Source organism: Anabrus simplex, chromosome 1, assembly GCF_040414725.1.
Source record: "Anabrus simplex isolate iqAnaSimp1 chromosome 1, ASM4041472v1, whole genome shotgun sequence".
In the NCBI taxonomy this organism is placed as follows: Eukaryota; Metazoa; Arthropoda; class Insecta; order Orthoptera; family Tettigoniidae; genus Anabrus; species Anabrus simplex.
The window spans coordinates 1,081,863,657-1,081,887,281 of record NC_090265.1 but is presented as its reverse complement, the minus strand read 5'-3'; the positions used below and the strand labels follow the sequence as shown (position 1 = coordinate 1,081,887,281).

The 23,625-nt window shown below is 38.3% G+C and overlaps 1 protein-coding gene across 2 annotated transcripts in view; it reads right to left on the bottom strand.

Annotated features, from left to right (window-relative positions):
• Atac3 (Ada2a-containing complex component 3) overlaps positions 1–23,625 on the bottom strand; it is a 245,471-nt gene that overhangs the window by 173,234 nt on the left and 48,612 nt on the right. For both annotated transcript variants that reach the window (XM_067137218.2, XM_067137219.2), the window contains exon 2: positions 6,304–6,378. In XM_067137218.2, the coding sequence (XP_066993319.1) occupies positions 6,304–6,360 (57 nt within the window). In that variant the 5' untranslated portion in view covers positions 6,361–6,378. The remainder of the gene's footprint in view (positions 1–6,303; positions 6,379–23,625) is intronic.

Sequence of the window (23,625 nt, the reverse complement as noted above, 5' to 3'; positions counted from 1 at the left end):
ATGTCTGTGAATTTGCGATTATAGTCATGGATATGCTGTCCTACAGCTGAAAATTTATTGTACTTCAGGGCATTGATGTGTTCCGAGTACCTTATATTAAAATTCCTCCCGGTCTGTCCTTTTCTGGGCAAGATTTGTAAATGACACCATAGTAATTATGGAGGAGAGCACCTTTCCTCATTAATCTAAATAACATTGACCCACATATAAAATTCACACTTGAATCCAAAATTGAACGGAAAATACATTTTTTAGACCAAACTACCCAAGCTACTTTGGATATAAGATTTTCAGAAAACTCACCCAGTCACTACAATCTGTCAAGATTCTTCACATCGCCAAATTCACAAACGAGCAGTGTGCAACAGCATGGTATACCAAGTCTTCAGTGTTCTAATGTCTAAAAGAGACCTCAAAAATGAGTTGAACACTATTCATAATATAGTTAAATCCAAAGGAAACAACAGTTTCCTTATTAAAAAATAATCAAGAAATATAAATATCGCTCCTCTACCACTTAGAAAAAAGATAAACCAAACAACTCCTTTCTATCTTTACCTTCAACGAACAAATCTACAAAGTCACCAACATCTTTAAAAAGTATGATGTAAAAGTAGGTTTCAAAACCAACAATAGGAACGCACAAGTCTTACATAATGCCACATCCATAAACAAGTCCAATAGTTATTCAAAATCAGGAGTATACAGGATTATTTGCAACAGTTGTAATTCTTCTTACGTCGGACAGACCAGGAGGAATTTTAATATAAGTACTCGGAACACGTCAATGTCCTGAAGTACAATAAATTTTCAGCTGCAGGACAGCACATTCATGACTATAATCGCAAATTCACAGACATAAAACAAGATATAGAAATTCTCAAAATCATAACAAAGGACCCCTCCTTAACATTACCGAAAGCTGCTTCATACATATAGATCAATATTTCAACCTGAATCATAATCTTAATGAAATTTCAGAAAAGCTAATATCCTTTTTGACCTTCTAATTCCCATTTTTAGAAATGTCAAACCAACAAGTCATAATTCAGTTTTTCATAATATTCACAGCACCTTTCCTCAGCAGTCGTCCTTTTTTCCCTCATCCTTCAGCCCCCCTTAATCCCCCCCCCTTCCCTCCGCCCCCTCTCTTCTTCACGACCTCTTTCCTTGCCTCGCCTCTCGCTCCTTGCCCGCTCCTTCCTTTTCCTTTGAATCTCACAACCGTTAGTATGAGGCACACATAACAATAGGCAACACACCACATGCCGCAATGAGAGCTAAGTCTCATATAACCTATGCCATCTAACTAACACGCTCTCTCCTTCAATTCATTAATTTAATTTTATCTAATTTTGTTCAGGTTAACTTCATGAACACCGCTATGAATTGCAAATTTAATACCAGACACAATGTATCTGTTTTAACCACCTCTTCATGTGCCGTCCTGCCAGTGTCCTACAACATTTCAGCATGATTTTAACAAGTACTACGAGAGCATTTCATTTTATTACGTTGATTGATGTTGAAACACCACCTAGCAGTTCTGCGTCAGCTGTGATCATTTACAGCGGCATCCAGTGACTTGCATACGGCTATCACCACTCAAGTAGATTTGGTGACTGACTACAGGATCAACATTTACCAGTTCCTGTTTTACAATCAAAATCGTAATGATTAGCAGTGATGGAACTAACAGTTCTATGAATATTAGTACATGAAAGAGTCTTGATGATGAGCATACTCAAGATGCTAAGAATATGGAGCCTAATTTATTTTCAAATTTACTCATAATTTCATCCCAGTTTTTTAATGTCAATTGTAAATTTGTTCATTTGTTTTATGTTAATTGTGTGTATGTACATTTGTTTAATTATTAGATGTTTTACATTAAGGCTGAAGATGGCCAGCTTAGGCCAAAACTAGTCCCTAGTTAATGTAATTCAAAATATTGCATATTAAAGTATTGAAACGTGGACCATTACGACTTTAATTTAATAATTATATTTGTGATTACAATTCAATACGGATCAGAACCATGAATTTTATATCCTATGATTACATAGACAATCAGGCAAAACAGGAAGCCTATTTATATTTAAGTCTTGAAGTCAAAATAGCCAAATTAGGCAAAGACATTGAATTTCTCAAACAGTGTATCGCTCACAATTTGACAACCAACTTTCTTAAAACCAAATCCAAAAATCATTGATCTCCTTCTCAAATTACTAAAACCCAAATTAGAACAAATAAGATTTAGCTGAGAGAAGAGATCAAATTTGTGTACAAGAAAAAGTCCTTTCTTAACCATACATTATACCAGACTCACTTCGAAACTACAAGTTTACTTTTGAATGCTCACTGGAACCTATTTCAAGCCCAAGTTGACAATAGATTATCTATTGTATTATCAAAGAAACAACAAACCCTAGAGAAAAAGTTGCTTACGTTAATGAACTCTAAACTCAACAACAACTATGCTCAAGAAAACAACAAAAAAACACTAGGCCTAACATGCCCAACCAATTTCACCTTCCGATCATAAATTTGTCCAAAGTACCACTGAATGAAGAGGAACGTTTCATTTTAACCAGGGGCCCTAAACACAATTGGCCTAATTTTAACACTCTGAACACAGCCATCACTACAACAGTAGAAGCAGAATTAGCCATTAGCAAAATGCCAGCAGATAAACAAGACAAAGTAAGAGCTGAAGTAAGAAGAAATTTAAACTCCATTCTCAACCCAAAAAACAATATTAACTTCTGTAATTCACCCCTTACTCATGACGTCAATAGCTACAAAGATACGACTCTCATATAAAAGCAAATACATGCTCTAAGAAAGAAAATCAATGATAATAATCTTATAATTATGAAAGCAGATAGAGGTAACACTACTGTCATAATGGACAAGAACAAATATGTAAGCAAAACAAATAAATTTTTTTTAAAATAGCTCATTCTCTACAATAAGGAAAGAGACTACCCCGAGAACCCAACATCAAATTAAGCAGACCCTCAAGAATTCTTCATATCTTTTGACAGATCAAGAAAAAACTAAATGAATTGTGATGCTTTGTATAACGGACTCGGTCTATAGTTAATGATCGGGCGAATGGAGACGCCGGTTTTGTGTATTTTGGTGAGGGTTTCAGCGGTGGGTAAATCTGGGTTCGTATTAATTTTTAAGAAGGAATTATAATTTCTTGTCGAACAAATTCGTCAAAAACACTAAAGAGCTGATCGATAAATTTAAAAAGTTTAACATTCAATCCAATCATTCTCTCCACTCATTCGATATTGTAAACATGTATCGTAGCATATAAATCTCCAAAGTATACCCCATTATTCAAAACAATTTTAGCAAATACAGCAGCCTAAGTATATTAGAAATAAACAATTTCATGTCTATGCTTAAATTAGTTATAAGCAACAATTATTTCACTTTCGATAATGTTATTTATCAACAAGAAGGATTGGCTATGCGATCGCCGGCCTTGGGTACCTTAGCCGAGATTTACTTGGATTTTTTGGAACACACCAAAATTGATAATAATAATAACTCTGACAACATCCTTTTCTGGGCAAGATTTGTAGATGACAACATAGTAGTTATGGATGAGAGCATCACAAGCGCAGCTACCACCCTCATTAATCTGCATAACATTGACCCACACATAAAATTCACACTTGAATCCAAAATTATACGGAAAATAAATTTTTTAGACCTAACTATCATCAGGCACCCAAGCTCCTTAAGATATAAGACTTTCAGAAAACCTACCCAAACAGTCACTACAATCCGTCAAGATTCTTCACACCCCCAAATTCACAAACGAGCAGAGTACAACAGCATGGTATACTGAGCTTTCAGTGTTCTAATGTCTAAACAAGACCTCAAAAATGAGTTGAACACTATTCATAACATAGCTAAATCCAATGGATACAACAGTATCTGTTTTAACCACCTCTTCATGTGCCGTCCTGCCAGTGTCCTACAACATTTCAGCATGATTTTAACAAGTACTACGAGAGCATTTCATTTTATTACGTTGACTGATGTTGAAACACCATCTAGCAGTTCTGCGTCAGCTGTGGTTATTTACAGCAGTGTTCAGTGACTTGCATACGAGCTATCACCACTCAAGTAGATTTGGTGATTGATTATAAGATCAACATTTACCAGTTCCCGTTTTACAATCAAAATCATAATGATTAGCAGTGATGGAACTAACAGTTCTATGAATATTAGTACATGAAAGAGTCTTTATGATGAGCATACTTAAGATGCTAAGAATTTAGAGCCTAATTTATTTTCAAATTTCATCCCAGTTTTTAATGTTAATTGTATATTTGTTCATTTGTTTTATGTTAATTGTGTGTATGTACATTTGTTTAGTTATTAGATGTTTTACATTAAGGCTGAAGATGGCCAGCCCAAGCCGAAACTAGTCCCTAGTTAATGTAATTCAAAATATTGCACATTATAGTATTGAAAGGTGGACCATTATGACATTAATTTAATAATTATTATTGAGATTTCAAATCAATACGGATCAGAACCATGAAGTTTATATCCTATGATCAGTCTATTATTAGCCAATAGTAGTCGTCATTTAAAACAGAAGTCAGATAAGAAGTGGCAGTACATTTGTTATATCAAGTTTCATAAAAATAGAATAACCCAGTGGCATGCACTGAACCCCAGCTACCCCAGCGCTGCTGGGGCAAATAATTTTGTGTTTACATTGTCTTATTATTCCTTAGAACATTTCTTTATCAAGTTCAAACTGCACACAGCTAAGTCAAGGCAAGTACTCGATAACCCACTCGCTCCACCACAGTCCAGGTCTCTCCAGCGAGCTGGATTTTGTAGCCGGCGCGAAAGAGAGCTACCCCAGCGAAATTCAAGTCTCTTGGGGAGGCAGGGTGATGGTTGTTGGCCTCACTCGAGATTCACAGCATCTTACGGTGGGGGGGCAGGTAGCTTGGATACATGCTAGTTGTAATAAATAGTTAACACTCGAAGTGTTCAGCGCCACACGCCAGAGGATACAAGAAGAAAACAGTACAGTCACTTGTAAATAGTCTTGCTAATAAAAATATCCATTTTATGAAATCAATCGTAATAAAAGTATTTATTTTAGTTTTTGGATTTCGGTACATATGAAGTTTTTGAGAGCGATTCATTGATGGCACGTGTAGAGTTTGTTTTTCGATGCAAGCGAAAAAATATTTAGTTGCCCAGCATGAACACAGAGCCAAGCGTGAAGTACAAGAATTTTAATTTGGTTGCTGTGTTCGAGTGGGTTTGCCTGTAATGGTGGTACATTGTGAATTTTTGTAGTCTTCCTTTTGGATTATAGGGAAAGTTTTCGCAAGTTCTGTGGCATACTCGTAACGAATATTTTCTCTGTACCTATGCTCTGTGAAATGAAATAGCGTATGGCTTTTAGTGCCAGGAGTGTCCGAGGACATGTTCGGTTCGCCAGGTGCAGGTCTTTTGATTTGACACCCGTAGGCGACCTGCACGTTATGATGGGGATGAAATGATGATAAAGACAACACATACACCCAGTCCCCGTGCCAGAGAAATTAACCAACGATGGTTAAAATTCCCGACCCTGCCAGAAATCGAACCTCGGACTCCTGTGACCAAAGGCCAGCACACTAACCATTTAGCCATGGAGCCGGACACCTACGCTCAGTAAGCGAGTGAAACTGTAATACTTCGGTGACGGTAAAATATTTGCTAAATTTTGCTCACTAAGTTTGGTTAGGCCTTTTAAAGTGAAAAACAAAAAGTTAATCGCTGTATATTTCTGTGAAAACAATGACTGTACTACTGTATTACAAAGCGTCAGCGGGTGAAACTGTATGTACATTGTTTAAAATCTCTTAAGTTATGGTGTCGTCACTGCCGTGAATACCAATTTTGAAATATGTGCGAGTATGTGGTTGGAAATATTCTTATTGAAGTGAGTTACAATTTTAGAAGTTCTTTAAAACCCAAATTGTATTATTTATTTATTTATTTATTTGTTTATTTATTTATTTATTGTCTGGTCTTTTTGCTTGTTCTATTTCCACATCGAGTGAGTTTATAAAATAGTAATGTTGGTTTTAAAGAGAGTGGAGGGGCTGCATTGCTTTTATTTTTATTTTTTTCCTTAAAATTTTGCAGTTGGGGTAACGAATATGTTCACTGCACGCCACTGGAATAACCTATTCAGAAGAAAACATAAAGAGTGATATCATAAACCTTATTACATAATAATTATTTTGCTGATGGTATACATACTGGTATTATTGCTGGATCAAGAGCACTAACATCATCTGCACACATAATAGCCTGCATCTTGGTATGTACATAGAACTGTAACACAAGAATACACAAAACGTTAGTTTGTTTACAGTAACAGATAGGTCAAAAGCAAGCATGTTTCCAGTTTACAACAGTTTTGTATGACTGTCAATATTCTGACCATAAGCCACAATAATTAATGTTATTTGTTCTTACGTCCCACTAACTACTTTACGGTTTTCAGAGACGCTGAGGTGCCAGAATTTAGTCCCACAGGAGACTTTTATGTCCCAGTAAATCTATAGACACAGCGATGACATATTTGAGCACCTTCAAATACCACGGGACTGAACCAGGATCGAATCTGTCTAGTTGGGACAGAAGGCTAGCGCCTCAAACATCTGAGCCACGCAGCCTGGCAGATCATTAACCACAGGACCACCTGTTTCAAATGAAATTTAAACTAGAGGAGTTTTCTTTCCTGGCCATTTTCCTAATTATCTAGAGCCAGCTTGAATGTGGTCTGAGCCCAGTCCTTCCTAACGCCAACCTTACGTGGAGGAAATGTTGCGTGTTTCTGTAGAGGCTGGTCGAGTGATGTGTTGTATCTAGATGAAGATTTGTATTAATATGATTGCTAACACCTAGCCCTTGAGCTAAAGTAATTAACCAGGAATCGAATGTGGAGCCTTCTGAACCAAAGACTACTATTTTGAACTTTCACCCAAGAACCCAGACAAAATCCAAACTACAGGAGTGTGATTTCAAAAATTCCCTATGTATTGGCCAGGTCTTCTACTGTGTCCACTTTAGTCATAAGTAATTGATGATATATCTCGCTATCACAAAGACAGCTCAAAACAGTTCCAACACTGCTTAATAAGATTAAGTCCAATATATATATATATAAAACATTACAAATTTCTAAACAGAGTGAAATGATTTAATGCTTTAAGTAATTTGTGTGCTTATTAGCCTTAGCAACAAGAATAAAGAAATTCCCATACACTCAACTCTCGATTAACTGGGATAATGTAGTGTTAAGGCTTCGCGTATAAGTACAAGTTATATAAGTTAACCTACAAAAAATTAAAAACAGAACAGGCAAACTGAAAGAAAAGTAAAATAATATTAAATGATACTACTGTATTGCTCGTTATTAACTTACCCAATACGATGCGGTAAAAGTAGCAGCACAATTAATAAGTAGAAAAATAAACAGCACTTTTCGTTGAAACTAATAAGGCAAAGAAAAATATTCAGAATAACTAACTTTACTGTTTCTGACATAATCAGTCATAGTTTTGTGCTTTTGGGTCGAGAAACACTTTTTCTTTATTTTGCTTCTCAAGTTTCTCAAAACAAGATTTTCGGTGATGAGAGCATCATCCTGGCCCTCGATGTTCTTCAGCAATGACATTTGTCACCATGCATAACCGTTTGTTGTGCTTGGGGGTCCCTCCCTGCCATTTACTTCGTCAACAATTTGTCAGCTCTTTGTAGACTGGGTCGTTTTGGTCACAATCAAACCACTGATGAATATAGTCTTTTTCAACTTCCTCTCCACCTGGGATAGTTTTTATGGCTTCAGTCACTGTACTAACTGTATCGACTTCATAAAATCCAAGAAATCCATCGTCTTCAGAAATATCTGGGATGATCTTCTTCCAAGAAACTGTCAATGGTTTCGTTTTTATCCCAAGCTGAATGAATCTCACAAATAGCGACGAGAATTGTAAATTCCTTCCAAAAAGTTTTGAGATCAATGCCCTCTTCAATCCACTTTTGAAGAAGAGATTACTGATCATTTCTTTTAAGTGTAGATATTACACCCTGGTTCATAGGCTGGATTATTGCAGTGACATTGGGAGGCAAAATTTTTGCATAAATGTTGCCATATGCTGATTTTGAAATGGGTTGATTTCCGTGTGAGGACGCATTATCTATCAGAAGAACAGCCTATTCCGAGAGTCCATTTGACTTTAAATATTTACGAACTTCGGGGACTAAGTTATTGTCAAACCACAGTTTAAAAATCTCACTGTTCATCCAAGCAAGCTTTGGTTCTTGTACACAACAAGCAAATTTTGGCCTCTGTAGCTTTGAAAGAGCGAGGTTCTTTTGCTTTTCCAATGATGAGTAAAGGTAATTTATGAGTGCCTGTTGCGTTCTCAATCGTCATCCTTTCTTTAGATGTTTTACAGCCTGGTGCACAATGCTCCTGTTTGAAAGCAAGAGAATGGGTTAGCAGGCATTTCCAATACAGACCAGACTCATCCGCATTGTAAATTTGTTCTGGGACCAAACCCTCATCCAGAAGTTTTTTTTCAAAATCTGAATTGCACTGTTGATCAGCTTCTGTATTTCCACTCAATAACTCGCCTTTTACACTGACATCACGGATGCCATGTTTCTGTTTAAAGCATGTAAACCACCCGGATGACAACATCAAAATCACCCTCCATTCCAAGAGCTTCGAAGAAAAACTTTGCTTTAGCCATACAAGATTGGTCCTGATACTGGAGTCCTTTGAGCTTGCTGCTGTGAAAACCACTCCAACATGCACTGGTCTAGCTCCTCAAACGTAGACTTTTTCATAGTTATTCGGTTTGCCATACCACTGTCTGCATCGGATGAACAAGCAAATGATAGAAGTTTGTCTTTGTTGCGTAAAATATCCTGCACGGTAGAATCACCAACATTAAATTGGACACACACCTGTTTAACAGTAGACCCTCCTTCTATATTTTGTACAATTTCCAACTTCTGTTGAATCGTCAAAACGACATGTTTCCGTTTGGTTGCCTCTGTTTGCGAACTGAACTGCACTGAACACCAACTACAAATAACTTCAGGTTGCACCACCCCTGCTACTATTAAGACTCGGCAATATTATCCCGACCCTTTATAATTCTGTATTACTGTAACTCGTGCATTTTTAGTGTTTTTGATATCACAGTTAAGCCACAATGCGGTTGATCCGATTACGTTAAATCGAGAGTTGAGTGTACTTGATTTAAACCACTGGAAATTAGTTTATAAGCCATGTCTATTGTAAACTCATAAAAGTTAAATAGAAAAGTATTTGGCAACTAAGAAAAACAATTACAAATTATTTCAAATTCTATCCAAGCTCCATAAAATTAAAGGGTCATTCAGGAATTTTTGGGTGGTACTACAGAAATTAGAGTTTCATTTTTTCATTCTGACTGACGTCCCCATTTTTCTGGACATATTCTGATATTTATTACTACGGACTGGAATATTTAGCATTCTGCGATAGCAAACAATGTTAATGAGAATTTTGACTGAAAATGCAAATAATGCAAAATTAGCATATACTTGCGATTTTGAAGGTAATTCACTATAAATGCTGCCACTGATGTTTCCACGGCCCATGCTTATAGACATGATACTGTAGAGGCTATTGGGCTTATGCATTGTCAAGAAAATAACGTGAATTTCTTTACGTTTTGCAGAGAACTGTGCTCTGCATCATCAGAAGAAAATCTTGACTGTCCACGAGAAAGGTTTCTTAAACAATGGCTTTTGAAATTTAGATGTTATAATAGAAGTGGAAATGGTACGTTCATTCGTCACCAGATGGCTCCCCGGACATGGCACAGTGCTAGCGCTCGAAGCGGAAGCTGACCGAACCATCAGAATCACTCTAAGGGGGTCACATAATATGTGTACATAACACATGACATTGACACAAGCCTGGAATGAAATGTTTGGCGATGAGGAACGTACGAATTTGGAAAACACAGAGTTGATATTGTTAGGATTTTTACGTATTTTCACAGCTTCCCGTATAATCCTGGACCTGTAGTGTCTAGTATGGGTAAGAGCTCGAGCATCTTGGAACATAACATCACGACCCGATGATAGAACGTGCTCAGCTATTTCCAATTTGTCTGGCTGGTTGAGACGAATATTACGTTCATGTTCCTTGATACGGGTACCAATGGACCGGCACGTCTGGCCGATGTATACCTTACCGCAAGTAGGCCTACAGGGAATTTCGTATACCCCTGGGAGTATATGAAGATACACTGTTTAGATAACTTTTCTGAGATACTGAACCATCTTCACATCTTAACAGTGACAGACAAGACCGATAAGAGTTCATTAAAGAGAAGGACATAGCCATCCTTGATCTTAGTGAAACAAGATTTCAAAAATAATAAAAGATGAATACCATACAAAAATACAGACTATAGTGACCTGAGGTTGTGACAAATGAAAGTGAGGTAGCATAAGTTTGAAAGACAGTTTGACAATGAAGAACTGGTTTCTAGGAAAATAATTTATGGAAAGAATGATCCTAAGTGATTCACTAAGCTTGCATTTAAGAAATACCAGAATTGGAAAATAAAGTTGGCAGACTGCAACCCACAGGCAAAAGGTGAAACACAAAATGCTACAGATGAAGGGGAAAAGGCCTCTTAAGAGGTTATCCTGGCATTCTGGACACCAAAGCAGTAATTTTTGTTATCTTCTGCCTCAACACTTCATTTATTTCTCATGTGAATAGAAGTGGTATCCTGGGATGTCTGGCATAAGTTAATAATTCTTAGAGAAACTTCTCAGCCTTATTTGTGCTTTCCTGCAATGTGAGAAACCCACCAGTGAAAATCAAATAGCAAGAGTGAGGTCTATCCAATAAACTTTCTGTCCACAGAACAAATACAGAAAAGGACAAACAGGTGCATGAGCTGTTCTTGCAGTCTAAGAGCAGAATATTAGAATTTGCAGTAAATGCAAAGACAAAAGGATCTAGACTTAGAGAGAAACACTGATAGTAGTATAGTAGTACACAGGTTGTATTTTGTGTCCTGTCTGGCCGTCCTGTCCACTAAATTAATGAAGTAGACCGTACAGCCAGCAACTCTGCGCCGAGTGTCAGGTGACAAGAAACAACTCGACCCCATTAATAGGACCAAAGGTCTTGGATGAATCAGTTCTCTTACGTGGGGGTGATGGTCCCCTCAGTATAAGAAATGACACTGGAACCCATCATGCTGTGTCTGTCCCTAGTTAATTTTTTATTTATTTTTGCTATTTGCTTTACGTCGCACCGACACAGAGAGGTCTTATAGCAACGATGGGATAGGAAAGGACTAGGAATGGGAAGGAAGCAGCCGTGGCCTTAATTAAGGTACAGCCCCAGCATTTGCCTGGTGTGAAAATGGGAAACCATCTTCAGGGCTGCAGAAAACCCAATATCTCCCGGATGCAAGCTCACAGCTTCGCGACCCTAACCGCAAAGCCAACTTGCCCGGTTTCCCTAATTTAGGAGCGACTGAATAAGGTGTCTGTACTCTATGTTAGGAACAGCCTAATCACCTGCTGGCAGCAGCTCTAAGGCCGGTATTCATAGTCGGCGATTTATTTCTCTAATAAGAATGACTTAACAAAGCTCTACTTATTCGTGAAGTGGACTTAAACGTTTCTCGTATTCATAGTCGTTGGTCAAGTTCTACTTTGTTCAGCTAGACCTGATAAAGTGTTACTTATAATGCAGACGCTCTGCACAATTAAGTCGAACTTTGTAGAATGAGAAAAAGTACAGCCATCATCACAACAGTTGAATATTTGAGTCATCCTTCAGACACGGCCAACTAGATATTCGCTCGCTCCTTATTCCCAGTTTATTTGTTTATTTATTTGTCTTCTTAACTGTTCCTCTGCGGCTTAAATTGTAGTTACTTTTTCCTTAAATGGACACAAAAAGCAGTCGCAAGCATTTTACTTCCGTTGAAAAGGAAGTTTCAAGGATATTTTATTGAAGCATTCTCAAATTATATATATACCAAGCAAGTCGATCAGTAAATATATATAAAGGTATAAAAATAAAAATAGACGTGAATTAATGAGGCAGTTCCGGGCATCTCAGAAATTTACAACTTGGACCAGAGAAGCTGATGACCTCAGAATCCCTAGAAAAATCAAAAATTCTCAAAATTCCCTCAGGGGGGATTCAAATTTTGGGCTCAGCATAAGAACTCAATCGTAAATATTCACCCAAAGCGATAACCTACAGGTTTCGTGGGCTTAAAAAAATTCAGGAAATTCCTATTTTTATCTCCCTTTCCCCCAAATCAAGATGGTGGCACAATCTGCCAGATGAGCTAGAAAATTGAAATTTGGCGAAATTATAGCTTTTAGCCTGTAAGCCTGTAAGCCTGTAAGCGAGCAATTTTAATGATGGTACAGACCTTCCTTTCCTTTGTTCAAATTGGAGTGATCTACAACTTTGGTCCTATCACTTGTTGTTGTATCTCTCTCCCTTATATGTTAGATTTGGCTGTATTCCTCGATTTTATGTAAATTGTGTGACTTTTACATGTATATTTCATAGTTTGACACACTTATAGGGAAGATAGAGTCATCGAATCATGATTCTAGCTTCCACATAAGTATGCGAAAAATAATATAAAGTGTTAAAAATGTACTCGAATCCCACTCCACTCAAATTTTCTAACTCAAACCCATAAATGTGGGAGATACGAGAAAATATTTCAGGACCAAACATGTAGAGCGATCACAGGGGCGTCTGATGGCACAAACTGTTTGTCAATATGATGAACCGTTTAGGAGCAGTAAATATAGAAATGAAGGTCTGCACTTACAAACGTGCTCATGCTTATCTGTCATCTATATATAAAAGCAAGTCGGTTTGGAGTGGTCTACACTGCTGTTTTTAGAAAGTGAAACACTCAGAAACAATGGTCTGAAACATGCCAAAATCAGAGGACGTGTAGAACAGTGGAACCATAATAAGTGTTTTAAATTGCAGAGAGATGGTGTGCACGTAGGCCCAGCAGTGCCCATCTGTGTGTGACCGGCCAGGGCAGTGTTACGCTATGCTCAGTCAGTGCGGAGCCATCATACGAAGTGGAAATGTGTACCTAAGTGCCACTATGCCTCGCCGACATCACAGGAGGGAATATCAGCATGTGAGTGCCTTCGAATGGGGCAGAATGATAGGGCTCCGGGAGATGGGTCTGTCGTTCCGTGACATTGCGGCTCGTACAGGGCACGCTGCTCCAACAGTGAGGCGTATGTGGAACCAGTGGAGAGAAGGGGGGGCCGTACACAGCGCCGACAGGTATCTGGACGACACAATGTGACCACAGCACGAGATAACCGCCATCTTGTCCGCTTAGCCGTAACGGACAGAAGAGCTTCGTCCACAGTTTTGGCTCGACGATGGAGCACTGCAACGGGTGTGGGGTTGTCTGCATCAATGGTTCTATGCCGTCTTCTGAGGGCCGGGCTGGTGGCACGCATGCCATTGCGCCGGCTTCCACTGACCAGCAACCACGAACGCCGTAGACTGCAATGGGCATGTGAACACCGACACTGGCGTGCTGAGTGGCAAAATATAGTGTTATCGGATGAGTCCCGCTTCAACTTGTCCTACACTGATGGCTGCATACGCGTTAAGACGCCGCCGTGGTGAACATCATCGGGCAGACTGTATCTTTGAGCGGCATAACGGACAAACGCCAAGTGTGATGGTTTGGGGCGCAATTGCCCATAACACTGTTGTTTATAAGTTTCATTTCCGTATTGATAGATATTACTTTACAAAAACAATATAAATATAAGTCACCACCTTATCAATACAAAATTTATTCACATTCAGTTAGTAAATATGGTCAAGACCGGTTTCGACCCGTAGGGGGTCATCTTCAGTTGACATGCATAAAAGATATATTTTACAAAAACATCACATATAATGATTAAAACTTAAACTAAGTCCAACTGATCATAAATGTCAGTATGTATGTCTTGGTACATTTGAGCTATTGTATGTGTCAATCCTAAGTTTCCCAGCATACAGTGTCAAGGTAAGTAGTTAACTAATACGCATCATCCATGAAATTACATGCTATTTTACATGTTATCACTATCTAATTTGGGTTGTACAATGTGGAATGAGATATACATACATTTGTGTAAATTAATAGTAGTAAGTTCAGTAATATACATTAAAAGTTGGTTCTTAAATTACATTAATTGATTATTGATCAGTCATATGAAAATGTAGAATTATTGGTTTGGACACTTGTGATTAAAATATTAGTATGTAATACCTTGTTGACATATATCTTAAATACTAAAGTATCAGTTTATAAAGCCTATTATTCTTATTTTATGTCTTGGAATAGGGTTGAACTTTTTAACAAGATTATCAAATGCCTATGCTCAACAAAACAAATAGCATGTAATTTCATGGATGATGTATATTAGTTAACTACTTACCTTGACACTGTATGCTGGGAAACTTAGGATTGACACATACAATAGCTCAAATGTACCAAGACATACATACCAACATTTATGATCAGTTGGACTTAGTTTAAGTTTTAATCATTATATGTGATGTTTTTGTAAAATATATCTTTTATGCATGTCAACTGAAGATGACCCCCTACGGGTCGAAACCGGTCTTGACCATATTTACTAGCTGAATGTGAATAAATTTTGTATTGATAAGGTGGTGACTTATATTTATATTGTTTTTGTAAATTGCCTATAACATGCGATCTCCCCTCCTACGTCTTGAGGGCAATCTGAACACCTACCGCTACATCAGGAAGGTTTTACAGCCCGAGGCACTGCCCCTCCTGCAGGCCGTTCCAGACGCCATATTCTAGCAGGACAATGCCCAGCCGCATGTGGCGAGGAATGTGCAAGCATTCTTCAAAGAACGACGGATATCACTGCTTCCCTGGCCTGCCCGTTCGCCGGATATGTCACCCATTGAACATGTCTGGGATATGGTCCGTCCGCACCTTGTTCGTTGAGGTCCTCCTGCAGCCACTGTTGCTGATTTATGGACGTGCCTACAAACCGTATGGCGAGTATCCCCCAGCAGCATATTCAGGAGCTCTTTGATTCCATACCACGACGTCTAGCGGCTCTGATTGCAGTGCGTGATGGTGCTGCGCCGTACTGAATTTCCACGGTCACCGTGCATGTAGAGTTCTGTAATTGTAATCATTTATGTCTTGTTATGTCCCTAATATGTGGAATAAATTGCATTGTGGTCACAGCTCTCGGTCTTGGTGTTTCACTTTCTACAAACAGCAGTGTAGAAAGGGTGTGTCTATCATTATTATTGTTAATACTTTACAAATTGATAGTGACTGTCAGCAGGAGGGCATCTCCTGTTGTAATCAATTCCTCCCATTTCTACTTCGACTGGCAGTAGGAATGGGGTCCTTCTCCAACCCCTGTGTAACTGGCATTTTAATGAATGATTCCCTTCTCGGTTTGACTAGCAGAAGGCAAGGGAGCCTGCAATTTTGTTCACATCTCCTCTACCCGCTTGTGTCTGGCAGTAGACAAGGGTGCCCGCCATTATAAACAAATTTACCCATTAAAATGTGATTGGCATTAGTCAAAGTGGCCTGGTATTACAATCGAAACTCACCAACTCAAGTGTGACTGGCAGTAAGCTGACTGGCATTAGGAAGAGGAGCCTGCCATTAGAATGATAACAGCATAACTCAATTTTGATTGGCAGTAAGGAAGGTGCCTGCCGTTATAATGGTAGCTCCTCAACTGTAATGTGTCTGGAAGTAGCAAAGGGGGCCTGCCATTGTAACGAAAACTCCTCAAATTGATTGTGACCAGCCGTAGGCAAGGGGGCCTGCCATTATAATGAAACTTGCCAACTCGATTGTGAATGGCAGTAGGCAAGTGAGGCTGCTGTTATCATCACAACTCGCACCTTACACGGGAAAGAACGTATGGGGTCCTCCCCATGGCATTTCTTCAATAACGCTAAGACACATGCTATTTAATAAAATCTCATTCACCACGTGTAGGCCTACAGTAATTCATGTAGAAATCCGTATACAATGTAGAATACCGTAGCGAAGCATGGGTACATTTACTAGTAGAGAATAAGAAGATGGACACGGTATCTTCTGGCAAAAGGAAGATGCTTGGTTAAGTATTACTGAAGAATTCAATTCCTCAATACATACTGTAGAAAATGTAAGTTATGTTCTTATAATGGTAAAAATACTATTTCAGAAGCAAAGATTATGTACGTATTATTATACCTAGCAATAATTTGGTTATAATTTATTATAGCGAGATGCCAAACAATTGCAGGAGGTATGGGCAAATATGAAACGCCATCACAGGAGCCTTCTTTTGAATTCCACTTTACTGTAGAATTCAAACTGGTCCATAACATTTTGCAAGTATCGCTTTGAGCATGGATTTCTTACAACACTTCCTCAAAATCTTCATAAATTTTATAGGTTAAGATGCGAAATAAGTCAAGGGTCTAATTGACTTGACAAAGTTCAACTTATTTCATCACATAAGGAGCACATAAATGACTATGAATTCCAATAAGTCCAGCTTCATGAAGTTAAACTTTATGACGTACATCGCTATTAAGCAGGACTTATTTATGCCGGAATCTGGAATAAAGTCGAGATTTAAGTTTGACTTGAACATAAGTATTACTTATTGCGACTATGAATACCGGCCTAAAATGCCTTTGAGAGTGGCGAACTCACTGTAATAAAAGTCTAAAATGAGTACAGATAGGGTGAAGCCTCAGAAAATGCTAGGGTGCTCCTGCAGGTGACGCACAGTTTTTCAGGTACTTGGGGAGCTGTGAAAAGTGGGCAACCAGTATCACAATATATATGAATTGGGACAGTCACCATCTTAACCATGACAGACAAGACTGAAGAGCTGATAAGAGTTCATGAAAGAGAAGGACATAGCCATCCTTGGTCTTAATGAAATGAAATGGAAGAGGGGAAAGATTTTTTTTTTTTTTTTTTTTTTTTTTTACAATTTGCTTTACGTTGCACAGACACAGATAGGTCTTATGGTGATGATGGGACAGGAAGAGTTGCGAGCTGCTTTACGTCGCACCGACATGCATAGGTCTTATGGCGACGATGGGACAGAAAGGGGCTAGGAGTGGGAAGGAAGTGGCCGAGGCCTTAATTAAGGTACAGCCCCAGCATTTGCCTGGTGTGAATATGGGAAACCATGGAAAACCATCTTCAGGGCTGCAAACAGTGGGGTTCAAACCCACTATCTCCCAAATACTGGACACCGGCCGCACTTAAGTGACTGCAGCTATCGAGCTCGGTGGGATAGGAAAAGGCGAGTGGGAAGGAAACAGTCGTGGCCTAAATTAACCTCTCAGTGACGGGGAACATTTGAGTGCCGCTTTACCCAACAGACTGAGGTGATTCAGATGTGAGCACTAAGAAAATGCAACGATCTCTTTAAAAATTCACTGCTACAAGAGTTTAGCTCAGATTATTTTCAAATGTTTACAGTAGAGACTCAAAACAAAAAAGTTTTCTTTGAAAGTGCATTTAGAATTATCTCTTTAGGAAGAAAGGGGGGTATTGTGGATGGTCCTAACTTACCCCTGCTTGTGGATTACCGTCCTTACTTCCTGTTATCTTGGGTGTGGGTCTGTGCCTATGTACTCCGTCCTGGATCTGGTATAGCAGCAGTGTGTTGTAGCCGGCTTGTTAGCACAGTTTAGTTTGAAGAGGGGGGATGAGGGCATGTCGACCTTGTCGTTACCTGTTGCTTAAAGAGTATGTAACAGACAGTTGAGCAGAAGTGACTGCAAACACTGTTTTTGAAAGTTGTAAGACATAATCTTGTAAGAAGCTTGTGCCTCTTAGAGGCTTGACTACAGTAACCTTTCGGAACTAAGTCTCCTAGAATGTGAGTGGAGCAAATATGGTCTTGTAAAATAATGTATCTTCAGAGCTACAATGCTCATCCCTTGTAAACTACTTTGCGTCGATAATTTTCTCTATTGTATCTGATTATTGAACTTATCACTTGAGCTGATAGGGTAATAATGTTATTTTTTTCACATTATCTATCAAATTTTAAAATAAAAAAAGGAAAGAAATAAAATTTCAAAATTTAGTGCTTTAACTTATGTTCTGATAATTTCCCCGTCCACCCATTCACCCCAGCTCCTTCTTATACCTCTGTGTTCCACGAAATCCCTGGAACAATTATTATTATTATTATTATTATTATTATTATTATTATTATTAATAATAATATTATTGAAAAATGCTTTGGTCTTTTCAACGTAACCAGTTTTTTAATAAAACTACTGTTTCTCCTTTATCTTCTTTTGTCACAATTACATTACCTTGTTTGATTTTCTGTTGGGAGTTCTTTATTTACCTTAGTGTTATCATGGGTCGTCTTTGATCCGTTGATTTTTTTGTTTACTTTGCGACTCAAATCAGTTTGGGCATCTGCTTCAGTTTCAGCTAAAGTTAGGATTAAATCTTTGCCTTTATTAGTGCTATGCCAATTAAAATTTGGGTCTTTTCCTAATACTTGTAATTCCTGTTCTGTAAAGACTATACCCAACAATTTTTTTCCGAGGGTGGGTATCATTCTTTACTTTAAACTGTGGCTTACTTTCTTTTATCGGATCATTACCTGTTAGGTTCTCTAATTTCTTGTTAAGAGTTATTGGTTTCTTTTCCATTCAATTATTTACATTTTCCCTACCGTGTTTTAGAAAAGAGTTCCATTCTAAGGATAATAAGGCTGTTGAGGCTGAGAGGTTGCTAAATAATAATTCACAGTTAAGGAAATGTTTCTCCTTGTACGTAAATTTAATCTCTTTCTATCCAAATCTGATTAACCTTTTTTTTGAGTTGCAGAATGAAATTCCAATTGTGCCTTATTTCTTTGAGTCCCTTTTAGAAATTTTGGTACCAGGTCATTTTTGAGGCATTCTTTGAGAAACACTATCTTTGCTTACTTTTACTAATTTCACCTTTAGTTTTAGATAGGTGTTTGCATTATTTCCTGTCCGGTTAGCATTCGTATTACAGACTATCCACTTCATGTCCGCATCAATATGACAATCTAAGAATGAAAGAAATGTTTAACCATCTAATCAATACCTTTATTTGACTTTGGCAATTTTATAAAATTATTCATAGTACATATTTTGTCTGCATTGCAGACATCATCAGCTACATTCACTTATGCTTAGGTACAAAAAGGGTGTAAGTATACACAATGTATTGTTCTCATTACAGTCTTGATCTCTTCTAATGGAAAGCTTATAGCTTTGTCTAACAATCCCAATGCAGGGTTTCCTATGACGGACAGTCTGGATGGAATTTTTCAATAAGCTATCAGGAGCACGTCAATGCTGATAAACATAAAAGGTTCTCTGCAAAGGGGGCTCACATGAAGGAAACAAGACATAAATTCATCAACATTAAACAAGACCTTAAAATTATGAATGGGATAAATAAGGGAAGACTTATGTATAATTTAGAAAACTTTTAAATCCTTCTTGATAAGTTATCGAATAAGAATCAGAATTTAAACGATACTAATGAGCAAAGAAACCCATTAATAACATGTACTAAAATATATGGAATTATTGAAAAGGAAGCCAACAAGCTTCATAAATAACACAAACAGGTACGATGTTTCTGATTCAAAGTTAGCACCTCCCGAGAAACAACAACAGGCGACAAGGTCAACACACACTCGTCCCCCCTCTCCCTGCTGAACCATGCTAACAAGCAGGCTACAACACAACGCTACTCTAAGAGATCAAGGACGGAGTACACAGGCAATGACCCACACCCAAGACAGCAGGAAGTAAGGACGTTAATCCACAGGCAGGGATAAGTTAGGACCATCCACAATACCCTCAATACCCCTTTCTTTTTCCTAATTCTAAATGCCAACACTTTCAAAGAAAACATTTTTAATTCTTTCCTATTTCTCTATCGGTTGCGCACTGTGTTACAAACTATCCAATTGCAGAGTTCATGGACACATGTCAAATTAACTTCAAAGCACATCCTAACATTGAATTGCATGAGCATTTGTAGTTTGACTACAAGGAATCCAACTAAAGTAATACGATTGTAGCAAGTTAACCATGTTGTTTCAAACACGCTTTCAAGCAGAAGCACGACTGAGACTCAAAAATACATTTTATATTTTAAACGGGAAGTTAAACAAATGTTTTAAAAGTATTTTAGCGAAGGATAAGTTTTTAATTACACATTTTAAGAATTCCTCTCCCCTCCAAACCTCCTACCCCACCAGCATCGTCCTTCCCCCATTTGAAAAAATTATAAGCTTTTCATGAGAAGAGATCAAGACTGTTATGAGAACAATATATTGTGTTTACTTTCATCTTTTTGTACCTGAGCACAAGTGAAGGTAGCTGATGATGTCTTCAAAGCAGACAAAACATGTTCTACGAATGATTTTATAAAATTGCCAAACGCAAAAATGATCATGATGATACTTGTTGTTTAAAGGCACCTAACATCTAGGTCATTGGCCCCTAATGGTATGAAATGTAATGACAAATTAAACATCCAAAATCCTCCACTGACCAGAATTCAAAATGCGAGGATAAAGAATGATTGGATGCATATGAATTTAAAACAATCAGTGGATCCGACCTGCAATGCCTCACATTCACAGAATCTGACGTAAAACAATAGTATGACTGACCAAGGGACTGCTTTTAAAGCACAATACTGAATCGATGATGCTTGTAGTCTAAAGGGGTCCAAAATCCAAGTCATCAACCCCTCATAATGGTACTTATCACTAGGAAAGTAGAACCATGGTATTTGTCATGTTGCAGTACTAATCAAAAGTAGCGTAGACTCGCGGTATTCCACACATTATGATATTACTCACAGGTAATGAAATTCGCACATGTAACACAGACCTATGATGTTCATCACATAAGTGCACTAACCACAAGGACTCGTACTATCCCGTGGTGCTCCTCATATAAAAAGCAAAGTCACCTCCGTATAGGCCATGAAGGCCCTTGGAGGAGTGCAAGGTAAAGGCTTGGACCATTGTTAGTCTTGGCACGTGATGGGGTAGAATGGTTAGCTTTACGCCCGGCCACCTTTGCCCCCAGGAATTAACCTGGTACTTATTTTTGGTGTAGGCTGAGTGAACCTCAGGGCCATATGCACCTCCGGAAGTGGAAATCTCGTTTCTTAAATCTTACGACTTCCTGATGGGGATTCGAACCCAGTGCTCCTCATATAGTGGGTACTAATCATAGTCAAGCCAGATCCACGGTGTCACTCGTATAGTGGTACTAATCACAGGTACTGTAAAAGCCGACAGTGCACTCTGTTGCTACCAATCACTAGAGCCCGGATTTCCATGCAAATGCATGTTTTTAAATAAGCTGGTTACACTTCTCAAACTTTGCAGATATTCATTTTTTGGCTTAACGATTCCAAATGACCGTTCTTTTACCCTGCATGTTTTGGCCTTTTTACGAGAAAATTCCAGCATAATGCATATTTTGAAGATTTTGGATTTAATAGTGAATATTTGAACGTTTAATATTGCATAATATGACTTTTCTTCTGACTTTAGCGCATATATAATGTTAACTTGCATGATAGTGCCTTTTATGAATGGTGGTGTGCAGAATTAGGGACCCTTTTTCCACGTTATACAGTATGTCTGTTACTGAGAGATGCAGATAATGTATTCCTGGCATCCTATATTACAACCAAAGTTAGTACATACGAGAGAGGTTTTATAAACCAATTAAACAAGCACTTTCTTATCTGTTCCCCGAGTAAACATTGACGTAGGCTGGAAGTCCCCACATCGATCTCTATAATTCTTAGGAATAAGGTGTTCCAGTTATACATTGCTTAAACTGTGCATTACTCATTGAAGGATCATTTGTTCGTCTATGTTAGACGAACAAAACAAAACTCGTATCACACTTTCGTGACGCTGCGTAACTGAGACAGCAGCTCCTAAACATTGGTTTTGCACTGGACCCTCTTCCATTGTTATTCTGGAATTTCCTACCAGGATCTCCCACTCGTCACACGTCTTTGTTATCACAGCAGACAATCGTTACCAATCATTGAGGACATTCAAAAGTATCTGCAATCATTGCACAGAGAAGTAGCTGCGGCAGCTAGAGATAGGTCGAACAAAGTGATCCGTTCAAATCCTGACTTTGAATTTGTCAATCTTGTATAAGAAGTATTGTGGTGAAAATGCAAAAGATGTACAATTTGACCTCACTTTGTCCCAAATGTCTCATTTAAGCATGCACCTGTCACTTATTGTGACGTAGAAAGACTGTGTGTAAGAATGTGCTGACAGATAAACGGGTGAACTTGGGAAAATTTGGGGGAATTACGATAGTTGTTTTACAATATTCCAAAAGGAACTGAATTTTGATAGTGCATATTTTCCTATTTATGTGCATGTTCTGCTATATGATAACGCATGGAAAACTGGGCTCTACTAATCACAAACCTATTTTGAACCTAATATAGTGGTACTACGCGCAAGTAAAAGTGACCCAGGGTGTTCCCCGCATGGTGGTACTGATTACAAGTAGTCTCATGGTTCTAATACGATCATCCCATGGTCGCCCCTTGTAGTCGCCTCTTATGACAGGCAGGGGATACCGTGGGTGTATTCTTCATCTGCGTCCCCCACCCACAGCGGGTCAAAGGCAAATAAAGGTATCAATTAGGTGGTTAAACAATTCTTTGATTCTTAGATGCCTAATTTTGTTATAAAATTATTTAAATATACATTAACAGGTACTAAAATGGTATAAGGCATTGCCTTTGAAATAAAATAATATATTCCATTCAAATTAAAAGTTTTAAAACCACATTAAAATACACAGAGGCAGACTAAAAAACTAATAGAATAAAAAAGAATTTAATAAAATAAAATTTTTAAAAACAGATGACAAGATCTTCTGACTGCTTGTCATCTTGCAGAATGAGGGAGATGGTACTCAGAAGTTTTAGATTAAAGTGCATACCGGCCAGGTCCATACACTCCATAATGATGTATACCATGGCAAGATGACCTCAACAAGTACACACCGGGGGATCTTCTCCCTTCAGTAAGTGGGAGTGTGTTGCAATACCGTGGCCGATCCAAAGACAACATAATACCACTGCTTGTCTCTGAGAAATCCAAAGTGAAGTCCTTCCATAGTTCCTTTGATTGTTCTCAGCTTATTTGATGGAAGAGTGGCCTGCCACTCTATCTTCCAATGGGACATCACTAAATGTCTTCAGCTGAGAACAAATATCACTAGCTGGAACTTGTAAGGAAATGGGTGCAATGTGACTGACTCCTTGGCAGCCCTATCAGCTAACTTGTTTCCTGCTACACCTGTGTGGCTTGGGAGCCACAAAAACGTGATTCTGGTGCTAGCACTTTAACACCCGGCCAGCAGGTCTTGGATATGCTGCACCAGAA